The sequence below is a fragment of the Oncorhynchus mykiss genome, chromosome 6, assembly GCF_057628025.1.
Source record: "Oncorhynchus mykiss isolate SJ-2025 chromosome 6, ASM5762802v1, whole genome shotgun sequence".
Taxonomy (NCBI): Eukaryota; Metazoa; Chordata; class Actinopteri; order Salmoniformes; family Salmonidae; genus Oncorhynchus; species Oncorhynchus mykiss.
The window spans coordinates 16,927,337-16,952,587 of NC_143027.1; the positions used below are offsets into that span (position 1 = coordinate 16,927,337).

The 25,251-nt window shown below is 44.0% G+C and overlaps 1 protein-coding gene across 2 annotated transcripts in view; it reads left to right on the forward strand.

Moving 5' to 3' along the window:
• Positions 1–25,251, forward strand: part of dab2ipa (DAB2 interacting protein a) — a 125,713-nt gene that overhangs the window by 82,438 nt on the left and 18,024 nt on the right. For both annotated transcript variants that reach the window (XM_021605356.3, XM_021605358.3), the window contains 9 exons: positions 10,587–10,740; positions 11,514–11,612; positions 11,729–12,283; positions 16,565–16,709; positions 18,077–18,221; positions 18,376–18,612; positions 21,169–21,370; positions 21,597–21,793; positions 24,171–25,074. In XM_021605356.3, coding sequence (XP_021461031.3) covers positions 10,587–10,740; positions 11,514–11,612; positions 11,729–12,283; positions 16,565–16,709; positions 18,077–18,221; positions 18,376–18,612; positions 21,169–21,370; positions 21,597–21,793; positions 24,171–25,074 — 2,638 coding nt within the window. The remainder of the gene's footprint in view (positions 1–10,586; positions 10,741–11,513; positions 11,613–11,728; positions 12,284–16,564; positions 16,710–18,076; positions 18,222–18,375; positions 18,613–21,168; positions 21,371–21,596; positions 21,794–24,170; positions 25,075–25,251) is intronic.

Here is a 25,251-nt window from a genome sequence, read left to right on the forward strand (position 1 = left end):
TGGCTGCAGCAATGAATAACGATGAATAGGCTCGTCTTTATTCGCATAAAATATTTTGCAAATCTGTTGTCTTTGTTACACCTTTTTTTCCTTTTGATGTTTTAACTTTAACGGACTGGAACTGCACAACAGATGGCAAATCAACTGCATACAGGGGAGATAGTGAAATGCTGTACTGTGCATTTAATCTGGTAGTTTGAATACAGTGCAACACTGCTACGCCCAGCAAAGGTTGCTACTTGGCAACCCCGAAGACTGCATGAAATAGCCTACATCTGGTGTAATAACACTACAAAACAGCGTTATGCCTCTTACTCACTCTAAATGAGACTAGAATGAGACAGAAATAAGCATGGCAAGGCCACATGAGTTAAATGAAAGATTGAATGCAGAAAATAAAGTGTTCTTCATTATGCTGTTAGCATAGAGGGATCTGAAAACATTATAGCATAGAAATTTGAAGCTCGTGTTGACTGAGTTATATTCTTTATTCTGTGCCAGTCTATTGTATACATGCAGACATGTTACTGTATCCACATTTTCATTTTTTAAATATATTTTTATATCTCCAGTATGTTCTGTGTTTAGTAATGCACTCCTTTTGACTCAGCCGAGTCACAAAGGCACTTGTTTCTCCGCACTTAATGGCCTTATTATTTCCTGTTATGTTATTCAGGCTCCTATAAGCCATCCAGTTCCTTGGCAGCATCACCGGATCTTCACTTTATAAGGCTTGACATCATCTACATCCTGTGATTTGTCTGTGTTCCAAATGTTGATTCTCCCATTTGGGACACTACTAAGCCAGCACTGTGTTCTTAATCCCTTGAATGCTGGTGACAAAATCAGTGATACATTTATTTTTTTCTCCAGATAAAATATCTCTGGGGTTTCTAAACATGACCAACAATATCAGTATAGAGTTGGATATTATTTTTTACTGATATTATTTTTAAATGATAGCGATGGGACCTGTCTGTACAGTAGTGCCACTTGTCTGGTGAACAGCAATACATATAACCCCATGAAATACTAGAGTAGAATATGCTGTTGATAAATTACCCCTTCATACATCAAAATATCTAAATGTGCTTGTACTGTAAGTAGTATTTGCTTATGTTTTTATGTGTTTAGCTCAAATAAGAATTCTACTGTCGCAGAGACACGAAAGTCCAATCTAATTTAAGTCAGAAGTTTACATACACTTAGGTTGGAGTCATTAAAACTCCTTTTTCAACCACTCCATACATTTCTTGTTAATAAACTATAGTTTTGGCAAGTCGGATAGGACATCTACTTTGTGCATGACACATAATTTTTCCAACAATTGTTTACAGACAGATTATTTGACTTATAATTCTCTGTATCACAATTCCAGTGGGTCAGACCTATGAAAGAAAATTGTAGACTTCCACAAGTCTGGTTCATCCTTGGGAGCAATTTCCAAATGCCTGAAGGTACCACGTGTATCTGTACAAACAATAGCACGCAAGTATAAACACCATGGGACCACGCAGCCGTCATACTGCTCAGGGAGGAGACGCGTTCTGTCTCCTGGAGATGAACGTACTTTGGTGCGAAAAGTACAAATCAATCCCAGAACAACAGCAAAGGACTTTGTGAACCGCCATTTAAAAAAACAGTCTACAGTTTGCAACTGCACATGGGGACAAAGATCGTACTTTTTGGAGAAATGTCCTCTGGTCTGATGAAACAAAAATAGAACTGTTTGGCCATAATGACCATCGTTATGTTTGGAGGAAAAAGGGGGAGGCTTGCAAGCTGAAGAACACCATCCCACCACCAGGAGGGACTGGTGCACTTCACAAAATAGATGGCATCATGAGGCAGAAAAATTATGTGGATATATTGAAGCAACATCTCAAGACATCAGTCAGGATGTCATGTACTGTCATGTTGTCTTGTCTCTGTCCTTTCCCTTCACCCTGTCTCCCTCTGCTGGTCGTGTTAGGTTACCTTTTCTCCCCCGCTTTCCCCCAGCTGTCCCTTGTCTCCTCTAACTACCCATTCACCCCGTTCCCCACCTGTTCCCTTTTTCCCTCTGATTAGGTCCCAATATCTCTCTCTGTTTCTGCTCCTGTCCTTGTCGGATTCTTGTTTGTTTGTGTCATTCATGCCTGAACCAGACTGTCGTCATGTTTGCTGTAACCTTGTCCTGTCCTGTCGGAATCTGCCGGTCCATCTGAGCCTACCTATGTTTGGTAATTAAAGAAGCTCTGTTTAAGTTGATTCGCTTTTGGGTCCGCAATTCACGTCTCAATTTTGGAGGGAGTTTTGCCGTTTGATTGGGGCTTCCGTCAGTCTCTCTTCCGGCTTTCACCCCCAGTCTAACGGTCAAGCAGAACGGGCCAATCAGACTATTGGTCGCATCTTACGCAGTCTTTCTTTTCGCAACCCTGCGTCTTGGTCAGAACAGCTCCCCTGGGCAGAATACGCCCACAACTCGCTTCCTTCGTCTGCGACCGGGCTATCTCCTTTTCAGAGTAGCCTCGGGTACCAGCCTCCGTTGTTCTCATCTCAGTTCGCCGAGTCCAGCGTCCCCTCCGCTCAGGCTTTTGTCCAACGTTGCGAGCGCACCTGGAAGAGGGTCAGGTCTGCACTTTGCCGTTATAGGGCGCAGACTGTGAGAGCTGCTAATAAGCGGAGAACTAAGAGCCCTAGATATTGTCGCGGTCAGAGAGTTTGGCTCTCCACTCAGAACCTTCCCCTTAAGACGGCTTCTCGCAAGTTGACCCCGCGGTTCATTGGTCCATTCCGTATCTCTCAGGTCATTAATCCTGTCGCAGTGCGACTTCTTCTTCCGCGATATCTTCGTCGCGTCCACCCGGTCTTCCATGTCTCCTGTGTTAAGCCCGTTCTTCGCGCCCCCGCTCGTCTTCCCCCCCCCCCCCCCATCCTTGTCGAGGGCGCACCTATCTACAGGGTCCGTAAAATCTTGGACATGCGTCCTCGGGGCCGTGGTCATCAGTACCTAGTTGACTGGGAGGGGTACGGTCCTGAGGAGAGGAGTTGGGTTCCCTCTCGGGACGTGCTGGACCGTGCGCTGATTGATGATTTCCTCCGTTGCCGCCAGGTTTCCTCCTCGAGTGCGCCAGGAGGCGCTCGGTGAGTGGGGGGGTACTGTCATGTACTGTCATGTTGTCTTGTCTCTGTCCTTTCCCTTCACCCTGTCTCCCTCTGCTGGTCGTGTTAGGTTACCTTTTCTCCCCCGCTTTCCCCCAGCTGTCCCTTGTCTCCTCTAACTACCCATTCACCCCGTTCCCCACCTGTTCCCTTTTTCCCTCTGATTAGGTCCCAATATCTCTCTCTGTTTCTGCTCCTGTCCTTGTCGGATTCTTGTTTGTTTGTGTCATTCATGCCTGAACCAGACTGTCGTCATGTTTGCTGTAACCTTGTCCTGTCCTGTCGGAATCTGCCGGTCCATCTGAGCCTACCTATGTTTGGTAATTAAAGAAGCTCTGTTTAAGTTGATTCGCTTTTGGGTCCTCATTCACGCACCGTAACACAGGAAGTTAAAGCTTGGTTGTAAATGAGTCTTCCAAATGGACAATGACCCCAAGCATACTTCCAAAGTTGTGGCAAAATGGCTTAAGTCGAGGTATTGGAGTGGCCATCACAAGGCCCTGACGTCAATTCTATAGAAAATTTGTGGGCAGAACTGAAAAAGTGTCTGCGAGCATGAGGCCTACAAACCTGACTCAGTTACACCAGCTCTGTCAGGAGGAATGGGCCAAAATTCACCCAACTTATGTGGGAAGCTTGTGGAAGGCTACCCGGGAACGTTTGACCCAAGTTAAACAATTTAAGGCAAAGCCAAAATATACTAATTGAGTGTATATGACCTACTGGGAATGTGATGAAAGAAAGAATGATTTATTTCAGCTTTTATATCTACTATTATTCTGACATTTCACATTCTTAAAATAAAGTGATGATCCCAAATGACCTAAGACAGACCATGCATTTTTACCAGGATTAAATGTCAGGAATTGTGAAAAACTGAGTTTAAATGTATTTGGCTAAGGTGTATGTAAACCTCAGACTTCAACTGTATGTTACAATAGACCGTGCAGCTTTGAACTATGTAGCGTGCTTTACAAAGTCATGTGATCCATGATTCTGACCTTTTATGGTTGTGGCATTGTAAGCATTGTTACTTACACATAGGGCTGGATAAATGCAGGAACTTACCGCGGCTGAAGCCCCTGGATGGCCCAGGCCCGTGGTGGGCCCAAGATGCAGCAAAAAAATGTATGTACAAAAACAGTGTGTATATATATTATACGTATTTAGTGTATATATACAGTGGGGCAAAAAAGTATTTAGTCAGCCACCAATTGTGCAAGTTCTCCCACTTAAAAAGATGAGAGGCCTGTAATTTTCATCATAGGTACACTTCAACTATGACAGACAAAATGAGGGGAAAAAATCCAGAAAATCACATTGTAGGATTTTTAATGAATTTATTTGCAAATTATGGTGGAAAATAAGTATTTGGTCAATAACAAAAGTTTATCTCAATACTTTGTTATATACCCTTTGTTGGCAATGACAGAGGTCAAACGTTTTCTGTAAGTCTTCACAAGGTTTTCACGCACTGTTGCTGGTATTTTGGCCCATTCCTCCATGCAGGTCTCCTCTAGAGCAATGATGTTTTGGGGCTGTTGCTGGGCAACACGGATTTTCAACTCCCTCCAAATATTTTCTATGGGGTTGAGATCTGGAGACTGGCTAGGCCACTCCAGGACCTTGAAATGCTTCTTATGAAGCCACCCCTTCGTTGCCCGGGCGGTGTGTTTGGGATCATTGTCATGCTGAAAGACCCAGCCACGTTTCATCTTCAATGCCCTTGCTGATGGAAGGAGGTTTTCACTCAAAATCTCACGATACATGGCCCCATTCATTCTTTCCTTTACATGGATCAGTCGTCCTGGACCCTTTGCAGAAAAACAGCCCCAAAGCATGATGTTTCCACCCCCATGCTTCACAGTAGGTATGGTGTTCTTTGGATGCAACTCAGCATTCTTTGTCCTCCAAACACGACGAGCTGAGTTTTTACCAAAAAGTTATATTTTGGTTTCATCTGATCATATGACATTCTCCCAACCTTCTTCTGGATCATCCAAATGCTCTCTAGCAAACTTCAGACGGGCCTGGACATGTACTGGCTTAAGCGGGGGGACACGTCTGGCACTGCAGGATTTGAGTCCCTTTTTTTACTAGGTCCCCCCGTGTGGTTCTGGGATTTTTGCTCACCGTTCTTGTGATCATTTTGACCCCCACGGGGTGAGATCTTGCGCGGAGATCGAGGGAGATTATCAGTGGTCTTGTATGTCTTCCATTTCCTGATAATTACTCCCACAGTTGATTTCTTCAAACCAAGCTGCTTACCTATTGCAGATTCAGTCTTCCCAGCCTGGTGCAGGTCTACAATTTTGTTTCTGGTGTCCTATGACAGTTCTTTGGTCTTGGCCATAGTGGAGTTTGGAGTGTGACTGTTTGAGGTTGTCTTTTAAACTGATAACATTCATGCAGTCTCCTCTGAACAGTTGATGTTGATGTATCTGTTACTTGAACTCTGTGAAGCATTTATTTGGGCTGCAAGCTGAGGTGCAGTTAACTCTAGTGAACTTATCCTCTGCTGCAGAGTTACAGTGCCTTGCGAAAGTATTCGGCCCCCTTGAACTTTGCGACCTTTTGCCACATTTCAGGCTTCAAACATAAAGATATAAAACTGTATTTTTTTGTGAAGAATCAACAACAAGTGGGACACAATCATGAAGTGGAACGACATTTATTGGATATTTCAAACTTTTTTAACAAATCAAAAACTGAAAAATTGGGAGTGCAAAATTATTCAGCCCCTTTACTTTCAGTGCAGCAAACTCTCTCCAGAAGTTCAGTGAGGATCTCTGAATGATCCAATGTTGACCTAAAAGACTAATGATGATAAATACAATCCACCTGTGTGTAATCAAGTCTCCGTATAAATGCACCTGCACTGTGATAGTCTCAGAGGTCCGTCAAAAGCGCAGAGAGCATCATGAAGAACAAGGAACACACCAGGCAGGTCCGAGATACTGTTGTGAAGAAGTTTAAAGCCGGATTTGGATACAAAAAGATTTCCCAAGCTTTAAACATCCCAAGGAGCACTGTGCAAGCGATAATATTGAAATGGAAGGAGTATCAGACCACTGCAAATCTACCAAGACCTGGCCGTCCCTCTAAACTTTCAGCTCATACGAGGAGAAGACTGATCAGAGATGCAGCCAAGAGGCCCATGATCACTCTGGATGAACTGCAGAGATCTACAGCTGAGGTGGGAGACTCTGTCCATAGGACAACAATCAGTCTTATATTGCACAAATCTGGCCTTTATGGAAGAGTGGCAAGAAGAAAGCCATTTCTTAAAGATATCCATAAAAAGTGTTGTTTAAAGTTTGCCACAAGCCACCTGGGAGACACACCAAACATGTGGAAGAAGGTACTCTGGTCAGATGAAACCAAAATTGAACTTTTTGGCAACAATGCAAAACGTTATGTTTGGCGTAAAAGCAACACAGCTGAACACACCATCCCCACTGTCAAACATGGTGGTGGCAGCATCATGGTTTGGGCCTGCTTTTCTTCAGCAGGGACAGGGAAGATGGTTAAAATTGATGGGAAGATGGATGGAGCCAAATACAGGACCATTCTGGAAGAACACCTGATGGAGTCTGCAAAAGACCTGAGACTGGGACGGAGATTTGTCTTCCAACAAGACAATGATCCAAAACATAAAGCAAAATCTACAATGGAATGGTTCAAAAATAAACATATCCAGGTGTTAGAATGGCCAAGTCAAAGTCCAGACCTGAATCCAATCGAGAATCTGTGGAAAGAACTGAAAACTGCTGTTCACAAATGCTCTCCATCCAACCTCACTGAGCTCGAGCTGTTTTGCAAGGAGGAATGGGAAAAAATTTCAGTCTCTCGATGTGCAAAACTGATAGAGACATACCCCAAGCGACTTACAGCTGTAATCGCAGCAAAAGGTGGTGCTACAAAGTATTAACTTAAGGGGGCTGGATAATTCTGCACGCCCAATTTTTCCGTTTTTGATTTGTTAAAAAAGTTTGAAATATCCAATAAATGTCGTTCCACTTCATGATTGTGTCCCACTTGTTTGTTGTTGATTCTTCACAAAAAAATACAGTTTTATATCTTTATGTTTGAAGCCTGAAATGTGGCAAAAGGTCGCAAAGTTCAAGGGGGCCGAATACTTTCGCAAGGCACTGTAACTCTGGGTCTTCCTTTCCTGTTGCGGTCCTCATTAGAGCCAGTTTCATCATAGCACTTGATGGTTTTTGTGACTGTACTTGAAGAAACGTTCAAAGTTCTTGAAATGTTCCGGATTGACTGACCTTCATGTCTTAAAGTAATGATGGACTGTCGTTTCTCTTTGCTTATTTGAGCTGTTCTTGACATAATATGGACTTGTTTTTTTACCAAATAGGGCTATCTTCTGTATACCACCCCTACCTTGACGCAACACAACTGATTGGCTCAAACGCATTAAGATGGAAATAAATTCTACAAATTAACTTTGTTTATTGAAATGCATTCCAGGTGACTACCTCATGAAGCTGGTTGAGAGAATACCAAGCGTGTGCAAAGCTGCCATCAAGGCAAAGGGTGGCTACTTTGAAGAATCTCAAATCTGAAATATATTTTGATTTGTTAAACTATTTTGGGTTACTACATGATTCCATATGTGTTATTTCATAGTTTTGATGTCTTCACTATTATTCTACAATGTAGAAAATAATGCAAATTCAGAAAACCCCTTGAATGAGTAGCGGTGTCCAAACTTTTGACTGGTAATGTATATCATTTTTTTCCTAATATCGTACACTCTGTGTGTGTGTCGCTTCATTGACCTGGGCTATTGTTTGTTTTTAAAATGCAGATTTTTTTCGGGCCCTGCGAGCAAATGTTCCCCATGTGTGGAAATCCTTAAAACGCCACTGCTCATCTGTAGCCTATGCCACATAGAAAACAGTATTATGGCTTTTTCTTCAACAGTGAATGTACCACTCATCAAATTGCATTTTGGTGCACAGATTTGTTTACTGAAAATGAAGGTGTGCCGGAAATGGGTTGTTTTAGGGGGCAGGGGATATGAAAAAAATCAAAGCGGTCCTGGCCCTGTTTACACCTTGTTTAGAAGCTTGTTTGTCATTGACTAGAAATATGCTTATAAAAATGTATATCATTGATCCCATACAATGGAAACCGACCCATTCCTATTCAAAGACCACTATAACAGTACTGCATGGAAACTAGTACAACTGTGTCTATTTGTTTAATTTCATTTAGACTTATTGTAAGCGACTTTAAACTCACATTTGTAAGATAGTCACCAAGAACAAAATACATCCAGAGCTCCCCATTTTAAAATGTTACCGACATGCTAAAAGTTTTCCTGTAAGGGATCTAGCTTCTCAGAGAGGAAGGTTTATATTAGTCCGCTCAGCTCTGCCAGTTATGCCTTTCTCTCTGTATCGTTCTCAGTATCTCACTCTGTCCCCACACTGATAAGTTGAGCTAGAGAATACAACGACAAATTCATTACCTGAGGATTTTTTCCAGACTCATCCCCTGAGGCAGGAAGTAGAGCCATGTTTAATTAATGCAGCCAATGGAGAGCCAGGGGAGCGATGAGTCAGCAGATATCTGTTTGCTGCCCAGCAGGTGCTTAATTGCCCTGCTTATCCTCCTAGACATTGATTGTAGTGTGCATGTGTTAACCAACACCACTTACAGAACAACTGAAAAGATGAACATGCACTGTAGGGGTAAACATTTCTTCTACTCTCTCTGTCTATATTATCTGTGAGACTTAATTGTCTTTTTGTCTTTTTCAGTCATTAAAATACAGTTGAGTTGTGGATTGAAGACGGAGTGTGTATTACGGATGCTATGATTTTTACGTACAATTCATATATGGAACCAATAAAACTAAAAGGAACCCTTGAAGTTACTTGGTTGCACAAATATCTTTATCTGTATCCGCTCTCATGTTTTACTGTGGGTAGTATGGCTTACTGTGGGTAGTATGGTACTGTAGTATGTTTTACCATGGGTAGTATGTTTCACTGTGGATAGTATAGTAGTATATTTTACTGTGGGTAGTATGGTAGTATATTTTACTGTGGGTTGTATGGTTTACTGTGGTGTAGTATGTTTTACTGGGGGTAGTATGTTTTACTGGGGGTAGCATGGCAGTATGCTTTACTGTAGGTAGTGTGTTTTACTGTGAGTAGTATGTTTTACTGGGGGTAGTATGTTTTACTGGGGGTAGTATGTTTTATTGTGTGTAGAATGTTTTACTGGGGGTAGCATGGCAGTATGCTTTACTGTAGATAGTGTGTTTTACTGTGAGTAGTATGGCCGTATGCTTTACTGTAGGTAGTGTGTTTTACTGTGAGTAGTATGGCCGTATGCTTTACTGTGGGTTGTGTGTTTTACTGGGGGTAGTATGTTTTACTGTGAGTAGTATGGCCGTATGCTTTACTGTAGGTAGTGTGTTTTACTGTGAGTAGTATGGCCGTATGCTTTACTGTAGGTAGTATGTTTTACTGTGAGTAGTATGGCCGTATGCTTTACTGTGGGTTGTGTGTTTTACTGGGGGTAGTATGTTTTACTGTGGGTAGTATGGCAGTATGTTTTATTGTGGGTAGTATGTTTTACTGTGGTGTAGTATGTTTTGCTGGGGGTAGTATGTTTTACTGGGGGTAGTATGTTTACTGTGTGTTGTATGGTTTACTGTGGTGTAGTATGTTTTACCATGGGTAGTATGTTTACTGTGGGTTGTATGGTTTACTGTGGTGTAGTATGTTTTACCATGGGTAGTATGTTTACTGTGGGTAGTATGTTTTACTGTGGTGTAGTATGTTTTACTGTGGGTAGTATGGTTGTATGTTTTACTGTTGGTAGTATGTTTTATTGTGGGTAGTATGTTTTATTGTGGGTAGTATGTTTTACTGTGGGTAGTATGACAGTATGTTTTATTGTGGGAAGTATGTTTTACTGGGGGTAGTATGTTTTACTGGGGGTAGTATGGCTTTCTTGGCTTCTTTCACTTCAAGGATAGCAATTGTTCTCTTGAGCTGTGTTATTGCCGTTCACCTTTAATGGTCTTGATGTTGGTCTTCTTCTCCTACTATCTGTGACTAAGTGTCCAGTAAGAATGCAACCTCCCTGTTTCTGCAGCTGTGCTCTGCCATTTGCCAGAGGCACTTTAAAGCATGGTGTTGGAGCAGCGTCCCCACCTGCTATACCATCAAAAAGACGTCCAAGCAGAAGAGCTACCAGCTGGGAGAGACTAGAGAGCCCAGTCATGCCAACCCCATAGAGCCAGATCCCGTGGCATCTGACAGGGTGTACCCACAACACCAGTCTGGTTTTGGTTCACATGCCCCCCCCCAGCCCTCTCTGTGTGGGACATCGCACTGGCTGTTGCCTGCGTTGACACATTGTATGTGTGTGACTGACTGACCGTGTCTCTTCCTCTTCTCCCCCAGATCCCATCTGATGCCGAGGCTGAAGGAATCGCGGTCTCACGAGTCGTTGCTCAGCCCCAGCAGTGCAGTAGAAGCTTTAGATCTCAGCATGGAGGATGAGGTGTTGATCAAACCGGTGCACGGCAGCATCCTGGGCCAGGACTACTGCTTCGAGGTGAGCCCTCCACCACCACTGCCTGTCATGACTGTCGCAGCTCAAGGCTCGCTGACTGCTGACTCATTTTAATAGTATTTCTTAGGATCCTGAACCTCTGTACATAATGCATTGTGTTTAATATACTCTTCATTTTGTTGCCATTACATATGTCTGAAAACCTGCAGGTCTCTGACTTTCTGTCAAGTAGCCAGTGCCTTTGGGTAGTGTGTGTGTGTAGCTGGGAATTTGTTAGGGAGGAGGGTCTCCCCGCCCCTCCGCTTCCTGCCTGGTAGGGGCCTGTGTGTCTGTCTGACCCATCTGTTGGCATCTCCATGCTCCTGCTCTCTGTGGATCTGCTCTGAGAGGTGAGCTCTGAGGGGTCCCCATTCACAAGGATTTACTGCCTATTATGCTAAAGCACGCTGCCAGCTGGACAAGCTCTGTGACCGAGAGGAAGTCTGACGGGGTCAGCCAAAAAAACAACAAGCATTTCTCTCATGATCAAGTGCAAGAGGATTTCAATGGCTGTCCAGGCTTTGTTTAGTCTGGTATCAGTGTGCACTGTGCAGACCCTGCAGCGCAGCTTGTGTGTGTGTGTGTGTGTGTGTGTGTGTGTGTGATACCCAACCCTGCTTTAGATTGGGTATGTAAGCCATCATTGTAAATAAGAATTTGATCTTAACTGACCTGCCTAGTTAAATAAAGGTTAATTTGAAAAGATTGATACACACATATGGTGTTTTTCATGATTCATAACCTAAAGGGCTTAATCATCTGCCATACTTTCACAGGTAACTACTTCCACTGGAACCAAATGCTTTTCGTGTCGGTCATCTGCCGAGAGGGACAAATGGATGGAAAACTTAAGGAGAGCTGTACATCCTAACAAAGTAAACCAAATGCTATATAGCGTATAGGGCCCTCTGTGGAAGAAAATAATAACAGTACAATAGAATACATGTCAAATAACCCAGGAAAAGTCTCACATGTTTGATGTTTTTCACAGGACAACAGTCGGCGTGTGGAGAACCTTCTAAAATTGTGGATTATTGAGGCCAAGGACCTTCCAGCCAAGAAAAGGTATTTCTGTGAGTTGTGTCTGGACGACACGCTTTACGCACGGACTACCTGCAAATTCAAAATGGACAATGTATTCTGGGGAGAGCACTTTGAGTTCAACAACTTACCTTCTGTCAAAAGTGTCACTGTCCACCTGTACAAGGAGTCAGACAAAAAGAAAAAGAAGGACAAGAACAACTATGTGGGCCTGGTCAACATTCCCGTCGGTGCCGTCACGGGACGCCAGTTTGTGGAGAAGTGGTATTCTGTGAGCACGCCCAACCCGAACAAAGGGAAAACTCCCGGACCTATGATTCGGCTCAAGTCGCGGTACCAGAGCATGAGTATCCTGCCCATGGAGTCATATAAGGAGTTTGCCGAGTACATCACCAATAACTACATGCTGCTGTGCTCCATCCTGGAGCCTGGCCTTAGTGTGAAGAACAAGGAGGAGATGGCCAGTGCCCTGGTTCACATCCTACAGAGCACCGGCAAGGCTAAGGTAAGGCCTCCTACTTTCCACAGAGGCTGTCCTACACTCAAACGATAGTGTGTTGTGTTCTCTGCATTTCTGTTTTCAAATGATAGTCCAAAATAGTAATATTGCCGAATGTCAAATATAAACAATACCCAGATCGAATTGATAGTAAAGACAAAGCTCTCCTATTGTAATCATTACAACTATGAGGGTTTTGATTGGTCACAGTCAGTGATACCATTGTCTCAGATAAGTCAACATCTCAGCTGCATATTGCACACAAAAGCTGCAAAAGATTAGGCAAGATATTATAGGGGTCTGGGGTTTGAAAAGGAGTCCAGATAAGGTTATCTTGTCTCCGTCTAGGATTGGGGTTTAAAAGTCAAGTTAGCCTCATATTTCTAGTCTTTGGGAGTCCTCCCACATGCTTACTATAAGCAGTCTCCTAGACCTAGAAGAATGTGAATGCTTCCTGTTTGGGTTGGGAGAGGGTCGTGTTTATTAGGAGTCAAACAGAAGAAAGTGAACGGAAACAGGGATGTACTACTGGGATGTACTACTGGGACTTTTCGTTTTCCGTTACAAAATGTTTTCTGGTGTTCCCTACTGTGCAAAGATAATGGGTACCACCCCTGCTTAGAGTGGGTGGTTGGGGGACTGTGATGACAACACTACATTGTATCAGCACTTTCTAATGAGGACTAGCTGAAAGGGGACTTGTGTACACTAACTGCTGCTAATACCTCCAATTTAGGACAATGGGCTGTGGTCAAAATGTTACATTTGAAACATAAGCCTAGATCATTTTAATTCAGTCCCTGTTTTTCACCACTTGCCATACGTTAGGCTATGTGGTAAATAGTCCTTCTTAAGTCCAGGTAATCAATACATGCCATTGAGGGATTGTTGTTTGGTGTTTTTGAACCAACAGTAATGGAATTTGAAAATGTAGCTGAACTCCACACATGAAAATCTTCCCTACTACAGAGATCAAATCAAGCTTTCTTTATACAGCACATTTCAGACATTGCAACAAATAAAAAACAATGAAAATAAAGGCTGAAATATTTACTACACAATAAACTTGAGATAAAAAGCTAAAGAATGACAAATTGAACAACTAAAAAGCACCCTAAGGAAAAGCAAAGTTAAAAATGTGTTTTAAGATCTCTTTTAAATATGTCCACCAATATAGGTCATGTTAAGATTCCGTCTTTATCAACTGTCTTTATTTCAAACTGCGCAGATAATCAGGTCTCACCATGCCTGGAGCTACATGAACGTGATCTATCTAGTTGAAATCAAGGCTATATCTCATATGAATGAGGTTGTGATCTGGTACACGGCCACTGTGCTGTCTTCTCTCACACCAGTCCCAGGAAGGAAAGCGGTGTCAGCCCCCTGTGGTAATTAGCCTAGTCGTCCTCGTTAATTCCTGATCCGCTCCATCCACTCTTCAGCTCCTGCTGTAAAACCATGCAGTGAGACTGAACGATAATGTACGCGTGTGTGTGTGTGTGTGTTCGTGTGCACAAGGTCAGCACTTGTTATTGCGGAGCTCTGTTTCAGCATAGAAACTTCTCTTTAGATTTTGTCCCTCAAACTTTTCTGCTGCTATGTAACACCACTGTAATAATGCCGATGCCCCACAGAAGCTTACGCCTACTAGTCTTTGCTAGAACAGCAACAGGGCGATGGAGCTTCATTAAACAGCCTTTCTTACGTTGGCCTATGTTCTGATCTGAGAAACAAGTGGAGCTTTGCCTCATTATGCATTGCCCTGTGGTGGCTCACACCCCCTCCTCATTTAATTTCCCTGTTTAGCCCTAATCCAATAGATGGATAGATAAGGATCCGTGGCCCTACGCTTTCACTTAGGTTCCCTCCTAGTCTAGAGGCTCTCTTTCATTTTAAAATGACTGTTGCTATTGGCTACAACTTCAAAAAGACAAACAGCATAAGAGCTTGTTAGTGTGTTACCCACCTGGCATAGCGTGTTAGTGTGTTACCCACCTGGCATAGCGTGTTAGTGTGTTACCCACCTGGCATAGCGTGTTAGTGTATTACCCACCTGGCATAGCGTGTTAGTGTGTTACCCACCTGGCATAGCGTGTTAGTGTGTTACCCACCTGGCATAGCGTGTTAGTGTGTTACCCACCTGGCATAGCGTGTTAGTGTGTTACCCACCTGGCATAGCGTGTTAGTGTGTTACCCACCTGGCATAGCGTGTTAGTGTGTTACCCACCTGGCATAGCGTGTTAGTGTATTACCCACCTGGCATAGCGTGTTAGTGTATTACCCACCTGGCATAGCGTGTTAGTATGTTACCCACCTAGCATAGCGTGTTAGTGTATTACCCACCTGGCATAGCGTGTTACTGTGTTACCCACCTGGCATAGCGTGTTAGTGTGTTACCCACCTGGCATAGCGTGTTAGTGTGTTACCCACCTGGCATAGCGTGTTAGTGTGTTACCCACCTGGTATAGCGTGTTAGTGTGTTACCCACCTGGCATAGCGTGTTAGTGTGTTACCCACCTGGCATAGCGTGTTAGTGTGTTACCCACCTGGCATAGCGTGTTAGTGTGTTACCCACCTGGCATAGTGTGTTACCCACCTGGCATAGCGTGTTAGTGTGTTACCCACCTGGCATAGCGTGTTAGTGTGTTACCCACCTGGCATAGCGTGTTAGTGTGTTACCCACCTGGCATAGCGTGTTAGTGTGTTACCCACCTGGCATAGTGTTAGTATGTGCAGTCAGGGCATGTTAAAGACCTCTAGCCGCTCTCCAGGCCTGTCTGGGGCTAGCAGTAGGGAGTGGGACAGTAAAACACTTTTCACACTAGTATTGTGCTGAGCTGAACTGTACTTTGCTGACCTGGAACATTTCCTTTTCACATTGCCCTTTCCCAGCATGGGTCCAACAACTATGGTGGATGTGTAACCGCCGGCTCAAATCAAATCACATTTTTATTGGTCACATACACATGGTTAGCAGATGTTATTGCGAGTGTAGCGAAATGCTTGTAAAGTAGTGTGAGATGGGTATAGCTTAGTCATGTGTGTGGCTGATGTGCAGTGAGTGACTGTGCTGTCAGTGACTGTGTGCTGTGAGTGACTGTGTTAGTGTTTGTCAGGTCCACAGCTTGTCAACATGAGAGATACCAGTTACATTGACGAGGAGCATTCAGGTATTTAGCCTACATTTGACTGATACAGTAAATACTGTGCGTACAGTAGCTGAAATGTCTACCTCTCTCTCTCTGGTACAGTCTTTGGGATTATGATAGCATGTTCCCTTTGATGCCCCATTAGCATGCATAGCCTAGCTAGCCTATCACCATGCCTTCCATAGATATGACTGCAGTCAACCAGAGCAGATTACAGGAGCTCATAAAGAGGGAGTGTGACTGGTTAAGAAGGACACTGCCTGAGAACGACTCTATGTGTGGGCGGGGGGAAGGAAAGGAGGGGCTAACCACTTGATCCATTAGTACAGAATCGATAAGAGAGGAAGAGTCACTTGTCTGAGCTGCCTGTCTCTCTCTTTCTCTCTCTGTCCAAACTCACTGCTCTCAGTATCAATCAGGCTTAGGCTGTGCAGCAGTACATTTATTTATTTATGTAGAGACTGTTCACGCGCTGCATTTCAGATCACATTGATAGGCTAATGTCCTTGCAATACACACTATCTAGATCTGTTCCCAGAACCAGGCTGGTTGCCTGGTTCCATGATGCAGCTCTGATCAGCCTCTGCCTGCCCACTGGGCACAGACGTCAGTTCAACGTCTAGTTTTGATTTACATTTGGTTGAGTTGTTAACTAACGTGAATTCAACAGAACATGTCACCATGTCATTGGATTTAGGTTAAACGTTTGGTGAAAGAACATATGAAATCCCCTTACGTTGGTGACTCTTTTCAAATCCAATCAGTTTTCCATGTTGATTTAACATCACCACATATATTTTTTGGGTTGAAATTATATGGAAACGATGTTGATTAAACCAGTTTTTGCCCAAACGGTGCCCATTCACTCACCTTATTACCAGTTGTATTTGTATGTTCTCGGCGGTGAATATGGGGCGAGGGGACACCTTCCAATACTTAAAAAAGGCATGCTTCCTTCCTCCTCCCTCCCTTCGGAGAATTATGGTGACATGATAGGATTGGTGAAAGCTACAGTATGTTGTGGAAACCTTGCTGTTAGCCTACCTAGCCAATGGGATGAGATCACTACAGGGAAGGAAGGGGGAGATTTATTTTCAAAGTATTGGAACAAGGCCTCACAGTTCTATTTTCCTTTCAGGACTTCCTGACTGACCTGATGATGTCAGAAGTGGATCGCTGTGGGGAGAACGAGCACCTGATCTTCAGGGAGAACACACTGGCCACCAAAGCCATTGAGGAGTACCTTAAACTGGTGGGGCAGAAGTACCTGCAGGACGCACTAGGTAGGTGACATCCAGACACTCTAAAGGGGACAGTGCTACTATTACAGCAGGGAGCAAAAGTATTTTAAGATAGAAGAGGAGCCATGAACACATGAAATAGGCCTGTGTGTTGTTCATTAAGTATCATACTTCTGGCTAGTATCTGGCCTTCAGAAAAACTCCATGTACTCTCCACACACAGTACATTTTTAAGTGACTCTTCAGATCAATTATTCATTGTTTTTCTTTAAAGTCACTGTTTCAGTGGCGGAAAAAGTATCCAGTAAAAATAAAGATACCTTAATAGAAAACGACTCAAGCTAATGTGGAAGTCACCCAGCAAAAAAGTCTAAAAGTATTTCCTTTTAAATACACTTAAGTATCAAAAGTAAATGTATTTGCTAAAATATACTTAAGTATTATAAGTATATTATTTTAAACCAGACGGCACAATTTTCTTGTTTTTTTTAATTTATGGATAGCATACAACACAGACATAATTTTCAAATGAAGCATTTGTGTTTAGTGAGTCCGCCAGATCATAGGCAGTAGAGATGACCAGGGTTGTTCTCTTGATAAGTGTGTGAATTGGACTTTTGTCTGTCCTGCTAAGCATTCAAAATGTAACGTGTACTTTTAGGTTTCAGGGGAAATGTAAAAAAGTACATTATTTTTTTTTAGGAATGACGTAAAGTAAAAGTTGTCAAATATAGAAATAGTAAAGTACAGATACCCCAAACAACTACTTAAGTAGTACTTTAAAATATGTTTGCTTAAGTACTTTTCACCACTGCTTTGTTGGAAGCCATGTTGAATGATTCAGAGCGTTGGTCTGTCCTTGATGGTTGACTGGCACTCTTATTAAAAGTATGTCACCAAAGATAATGAAAAGGGAATAAAAGAATAATGTCAGAACTTGGGGCTCTTTCGCTAGCTGTCTAGCGATGTAAAACTTTGAAAGACAATCAGTGAGAAAATGATTCATCAATCTAGCTGCGGGGTAGAGATTTGAATCTGTCATCTGATGTCCGTGGACTCAATTCAACAAAGGGAACAGTATTGTTTTTTACCATGTTTTGTCATGCGCCACAGGCTATTTAACACACCACATTATAATAATCCAATAGTCCATAAACACTTCTAGCAAATAACAGCAGCAGTTTCCTTACCTAGTACAATTAGTGGGTTTTCTATCAGTGTGCATGACATTAGCGTGTACTAGCAGAACTGTACAATTTTATTGCCAAAAGAAATTGAATCTGAATTTAATTTATTTTGCCTCTAAAATCACTTCATAACTGTGGGCCTATATGTACTGTAATGGAGATTGTGGTCCTAGTCAGAGTAGTGACAACAGGCCTATGTGCTGATCTCCCTCCCTCTCCCAGGAGAGTTCATCAAAGCCCTGTACGAGTCAGACGAGAACTGCGAGGTGGACCCAGGGAAGTGTTCCTCAGGAGACCTCCCTGAGAACCAGAGCAACCTGAAGATGTGCTGTGAGCTGGCTTTCTGCAAGATCATCGACTCCTACCGGTAAATAAACACACATCCCTCCCTCCTCATTGCCAATAGAAGTAGCTAGCATTAGCCCTCATATTCTATTACCGAACTTTCACCATCATCTAATGAAAGCTTGAATTGTGAAAATTACGTAAAAATGAATGTACCTGTCAATGTTTCCATGCAGTGTTTTTCCGCGGGAACTGAAGGAGGTGTTTGCCTCGTGGAGGCAGCAGTGCAGCAGTCGGGGCCGGCCGGACATCAGCGAGCGTCTGATCAGTGCCTCTCTGTTCCTGCGCTTCCTGTGTCCAGCCGTTATGTCCCCGTCACTTTTCAACCTGATGCAGGAGTATCCCGACGACCGCACCGCTCGCACCCTCACGCTCATCGCTAAGGTCACGCAGAACCTCGCCAACTTCACCAAGTAAGTGTGGGTGTGTGTACTAGTGTGTTAGTGATGCACGGGTTGACTTATAACCCACAGTCCCCGCAATTATGTCTGCAGGGCAGGCTGGTTTAAATAGTGTGTGGGTGAAGAGCGGGTGGGTGGCGGGCAGGTTGAATAAAGAGAAAACAATACCTTAAAAAATGCAGAAATGTATCATTCTTGTGAAATGTATATCTATAGGCTACATTGATGTTTTTCTTTCATACTTTTAATGATATCTGGAATTAGTGAGTAAGCCTAAACTTTAGGGCCTAACTGTACGCTCTCCAAAGAGCCTACATGGCAGTTATCAAATGCTTTTGGGAATGGGCAGAAAAAGTTATTGTCGATCCACGGAGGCAAAAAGGACAATGTCAGAGTTTAATTCAATAAGAGAAAAGCTGTGAATGGAGAGTTGAAAATAAAGAGAAGGGAGGGCCAGAAATGTAATGTTTGGGAAAGATTTGGTGTGATGATTGTGAAGCGCTATACAAATTTGATCGTGCCAAGTCGGGGACTTCAAATAGGCCTATGACAAGTCAAGGGAACTGAAGCCTACTGTTCAGATGGGTTAAATGGAAACTGAAATCTGGACACTGACTGTAGGTCTATAACTTTTCACATAGCTGTAATAATATTACAGAAGAGCAGATTCTCTGACAGAGGAAATGCTGCTTGTATCTAATTATAGACAAGTTGACTTAACAAATTATAAGCAGAAACGTATCTAAATCAGGCACAACAAATCCTGCAACCCCTGTCAAAAAATCGCTTTGCCGTCTCCGACGGTAGCCTATGGTGCATTTTCTATATTAGCTGGTTAGGGGCCTCATATTTTCACTTTATCACATATAAACAAAAAAAGAAACGTCCTCTCACTGTCAACTGCATTTATTTTCAGCAAACTTAACATGTGTAAATATTTGTATGAACATAACAAGATTCAACAACTGAGACATAAACTGAACAAGTTCCACAGACATGTGACTACATAAATGGAATAATGTGTCCCTGAACAAAGGGGGGTCAGTATCTGGTGTGGCCACCAGCTGCATTAAGTATTGCAGTGCATCTCCTCCTCATGAACTGCACCAGATTTGCCAGTTCTTGCTGTGAGATGTTACCCCACTCAAGGCACCTGCAAGTTCCCAGACATTTCTGGGGTGAATGGCCCTAGCCCTCACCCTCAGATCCAACAGGTCCCAGACATTTCTGGGGTGAATGGCCCTAGCCCTCACCCTCCGATCCAACAGGTCCCAGACATTTCTGGGGTGAATGGCCCTAGCCCTCACCCTCCGATCCAACAGGTCCCAGATGTGCTCAATGGGATTGAGAACGGGGCTCTTTGCTGGCCATGGCAGAACACTGACATTCCTGTCTTGCAGGAAATCACGTACAGAACGAGCAGTATGGCTGGTGGCATTGTCATGCTGGAGGGTCATGTCAGGATGAGCCTGCAGGAAGGGTACCACATGAGGGAGGAGGATGTCTTCCCTGTAATGCACAGTGTTGAGATTGCCTGCAATGACAACAAGCTCAGTCTGATGATGCTGTGACACACCGCCCCAGACCATGACGGACCCTCCACCTCCAAATCGATCCCGCTCCAGAGTACAGGCATCGGTGTAACGTTCATTCCTTCGACGATAAACGCAAATCCAACCATCACCCCTGGTGAGACAAAACCGCGACTCGTCGGTGAAGAGCACTTTTTGCCAGTCCTGTCTGGTCCAGCGATGGTGGGTTTGTGCCAATAGAAGACATTGTTGCTGGTGATGTCTGGTGAGGACCTGCCTTACAACCATCCTACAAGCCCTCAGTCCAGCCTCTCTCAGCCTATTGCAGGCAGTCTGAGCACTGATGGAGGGATTGTGCGTTCCTGGTGTAACTCGGGCAGTTGTTGTTGCCGTACCTGTCCCGCAGGTGTGATGTTCGGATGTACCAATCCTGTGCAGGTGTTGTTACACGTGGTCTGCCACTGCGAGGACGATCAGCTGTCTGTCCTGTCTTTCTGTAGCGCTGTCTTAGGCGTCTCACAGTACGGACATTGTAATTTATTGCCCTGGCCACATCTGCAGTCCTCATGCCTCCTTGCAGCATGCCTAAGGCACATTCACATGGATGAGCAGGGACCTTTTGGCATCTTTCTTTTTGTGTTTTTCAGAGTCAGTAATAAGGCCTCTTCAGTGTCCTAAGTTTTCATAACTGTGACCTTAAGCTGTTAGTGTCTTAACAACCATTCCACAGGTGCATGTTCATTAATTGTTTATGGTTCATTGAACAAGCATGGGAAACAGTGTTTAAACCCTTTACAATAAAGATCTGTGAAGTTATTTGGATTTTTACGAATTATCTTTGAAAAACAAGGTCCTAAAAAATGGACGTTTATTTTTTTGCTGAGTTTAATTGAGTGGTTGCAGGTGGGTTATTAGCAATTGCAGTGACCCGCACACCACTAGTGCACATCCATAAAATGTGCATGTTTGTATATGTGTATGTTTGTCTGTTGGAAACCGCATCATTCCTTCTGTTTTTGTTTCTTTATCTGTCCAGGTTTGGTAACAAGGAGGAGTACATGTCCTTTATGAACCACTTCCTGGAGCACGAATGGACCAACATGCAGCGCTTCCTGCTGGAGATCTCCAACCCAGAGACCATCTCCAACACGGCAGGGTTCGAGGGTTACATCGACCTGGGCCGCGAGCTCTCATCCCTGCATTCCCTGCTGGCCGAGGATGTCTCTCAGCTGGATCAGGTACAAGGATTACGCCACACTACTGGGATTTACTCTCCAATGTCACATTCTCACTACTTTCAGTAACCAAGCTACCGGATACTAGTCCTTTCCTATGGCTTGACAAAAGTGGACATACCGATTTTATATGTGAAAATGACATTATACAAAATAATTAGTTCATAGGAATTGCATGAGACATATGCATGGGAGATATCAGTGTACATTATTATTTTGTCTCCTGCAGAGCACAGCCTCTAAGCTGGGTCCCCTGGCCCGTATACTGCGGGACGTGAACTCTGCGCTGACCAACCCATCTGGGGTCCAGGTGTCCACCCCCACAGATGGCACGGGCTCTCCTCCCCTCCCCCTCCCATTGGCAAGCTGTAGCCTCTCCACCGGCCTACCTCTTCACAAGATAGTCGTGGACAGCGAGCTCTCTGGGTAAGGGGACCACAGAATTCTAATGAGATTGTGTGTCATACAAAGCATAAATAACACTATCTGCAGAGATCTGGAGATCTATGTGGGAGTTTACATGATCAGCATTTCAACATTTAACTTATATTGCTATCAAGTCATTTCTGGGTAACAATTAAGTACCTTACCCTAAAACGTTTCTATTCAAATATGCAAAAAACTCTTTCTCAAGCAAGAATTTTGCGTGAACTGTCTGGTAGTGGGAAGGGGAAAACCGAAAACTAGCTGTTATTGGCAGAGTGGTTTGGAACACTTTTTGTTATTAGTCTATTAACGAATTTAATGGTGACGTCACAATGGATAGACAACTCTCGCCCATGATACAAATTTTAACACTTTTACAGTGTCGGTTTCATAAGCTGTTGTTCATATGTGACCAGCCTGCTCGATTTGGTCTCATGTAGCAAATTTAGAAATGTTTTTTTTTACATTCGATAAAGCAGAGAGTCAGGGCTAGAAGATGGAGGAATAATGGGAAAGTAATTCTGCTTTGAAAATTAATAAACTTGTAACCCCACTTTTGAGAAAATGGCCCTAGAATATTTGGACACCTACTGGAGAGCTCTTCTTTGTCTACACCCATTCAGCATAGTTCACACCCTCTTAAGCCTTAGCCCAACCATCTCTTTAAGGAGGCCATATTCTAAACAGTATGGTTAGTATGGTAGTGTGCTAAACAACCAAAGATTTTAAGAATAAAAGCTGGTTTATACTACGTCTATCAACATGTCTGTATACAGTTGTCATAGTGACATCATAAACATTCCATTGTCATCTGACATCAAACTTGTCGTTATGAAAAAGTATAAACACAAAAACGACAGGCTGCATAGACATCGGCAGCCTGGTAGTCCAAAATAGCATAACTGGTGTATTTTAACACCAATAAACCGATACGTTTTTAAAATAATTCAGTATATGTCATTTTGGCGAACCAGGCAACTAAAAGCAACTTTCTAAACAATGTTTTAGTTCTAGTTTTTTAACTAGCTAGCTAACGTTAAGTTAGCTTACGGTTGTGAGTGTGACATGTACCTAGCTCATAACGTTATTACCTTATAACGTTACTACCCTGCATGAATATACAGTTAGCTAAAGCTAACCAACTAGGTTCAATGTTAGCTAACATCAGGCTCTAACTAGCAATACAAATGGCTCTGAGATACGAATAATATTATCTAGCTAGCGAGCAAACGTTAGCTATCTAGCTAACAGTACGCTTTAACTTGCAATGAAACTTACTTTCTGAAAAAATTTGAAACGTATAATATCTGAAAATGTAGCTAGCTAGACTCTCTTACCCGTATACACGGATGAATGCTTCTCCCTCTCTTTCTCGGATGCCATGGTTGCACTTAGTTTGAGGATGTAATCCAGAGACAGGTGCAGTTATTCGTGATATATTTCAAAAAAGCCTTATTAGAAAAGATTACCGCCACATACTGAACAGCTCCTGTTATAGACCAGGGGTGGGCAACTCTAGTCCCCGAGCACCTGATTGGTGTCGCACTTTTTCTCCATTCCTAGCAAACAGAGCTGATTAATCAAATTGCATTCTAAACTGAAGAGCATGGTTAGGTGATTATTGGAGTCAGGTGTGTTAGCTGGGGCAAAACTGTGACACCAATCAGGCCCTCGAGGACTGGAATTGCCCACCCCTGTTATAGACAGAAGCGTGCTACATGGCAGACCAATCCGAACTTATCTCTTGGCATGTCCAGCCTATCCATTATCTCATCCAATCATGGCTAGTGGGAAGGTTCCTGTCTGGCACAGCGGTCTAAGGCACTGCATCTCAGTGCTAGAGGTGTCACTACAGACCATGGTTCGATTCCAGGCTGTATCATAACCGGCCGGGATTGGAAGTTCCATAGGGCGGCGCACAATTGGCCCAGCATCGTCCCGGTTTGGCCGGGGTAGGCCGTCATTGTAAATAAGAATTTGTTCTTAACTGACTTGCCTAGTTAAATAAAAAATAAACTGACTTGGCTCGTAATTTAACAATTGCATTCGTATTTACAGATGTTATTAAGGTACATGAAAGTTCACGTTCCAGAACGTGCAAAAAAACGCATTTAGATTTTTTTCAAATGTTTACGTTCAAATGCCTCTCCTGTGAAGTAGTGGCGCGCGACATATGTCTAGCTTCCTGAAATGAGTCACATATGATATAAAACACTGGAAAACAGAATTTTGACTTCACTGGGCCTTTTAATCGATGTTGATTTTACAATTCATACGTTATTTTAACAGTCCTTTGAAAACCACAAGGATATTATCTTTACAGTGTCTCTGGTCTAAAACAACATTTCTCTCATTTGATGCCGTTGTCTTGGTGCAGGTTGGTGGATTTTACGAGGCTGCCGTCGCCAACCCCAGAGAACAAGGATATATTCTTTGTGACGAGGAACTCTGGCATCCAACAGTCTCCAGCCAGAAGCTCCAGCTACTCGGAGGCCAACGAGGCTGAGGTGCAGCTCCCCAACAGCAGCAAGAGTCTGTCCATGGTGGACCTGCAGGACAGCCGCAGCCTGGAGAGTACCCCTGGCCCCAGCCCTGGCTCCCCCAGCGACATGCTCTTCAATGACAGCCAGTCCCCCGTCACCCCTGGGCCTGGGGGTTGGGCCGCCCGCACCCCGCAGGGCATCATCCCCACTCCCGGCCCCGGACCCACTCTAAGGAGGACAGGTCAGACCCCTACCACCCCCAGCACAGAGAGCAGCACCCCAGGGAGGCCCACCCAGCTCCTGGCCCCGCTCTCCTTCCAGAACCCTGTTTACCAGATGGCCACGGGGATGACCATGAGCGTGTCCCCGCGGGGTCCCCTGGCTGACTCGGGCTCTGATGGCCACAGCTCCGTCAGCTCTCAGGGCAACAACACAGAGGACACCCCCAAGCATCCGGGGGTCTTCCTCACCCAGGGGGTGGCGGTCGGTAGTGGAGGAGGCAGCAGCAGTGAGTTTACCACCCGCCGCCAGCTGTCACTCGGGGAGCACCAGCCCAATGTGCCGCGGCAGAACAGCGCAGGCCCTCAGCGCAGAATAGACCAGCCCCCTCCGCCCGTCACCAGGGGCAGGACACCACCCAACATGCTCCAGACAGCCTACCCCGGTCCGCGGCCCTCCAGTGGCAGCATGATGTCATCATCCCCCGACTGGGGGCCCAGTGGCGGCAACCGTCTGAGACAGCAGTCGTCTTCGTCTAAAGGGGACAGTCCTGAGACCAAGCAGCGCACCATGCACAAAGTGAGTAGAGCATGTAACATCAGGGGGGGGTCTCACTGTGGGTGGTGGAGCATTCAGTTCTTGACACAATTACCATACCCTGTTCAAAGGCACTTCAAAATTTTGTCTTGCCAATTCACCTTCTGAATGGCACACATACACAATCCATGTCACAATTGTCTCAAGGTTTAAAAATCC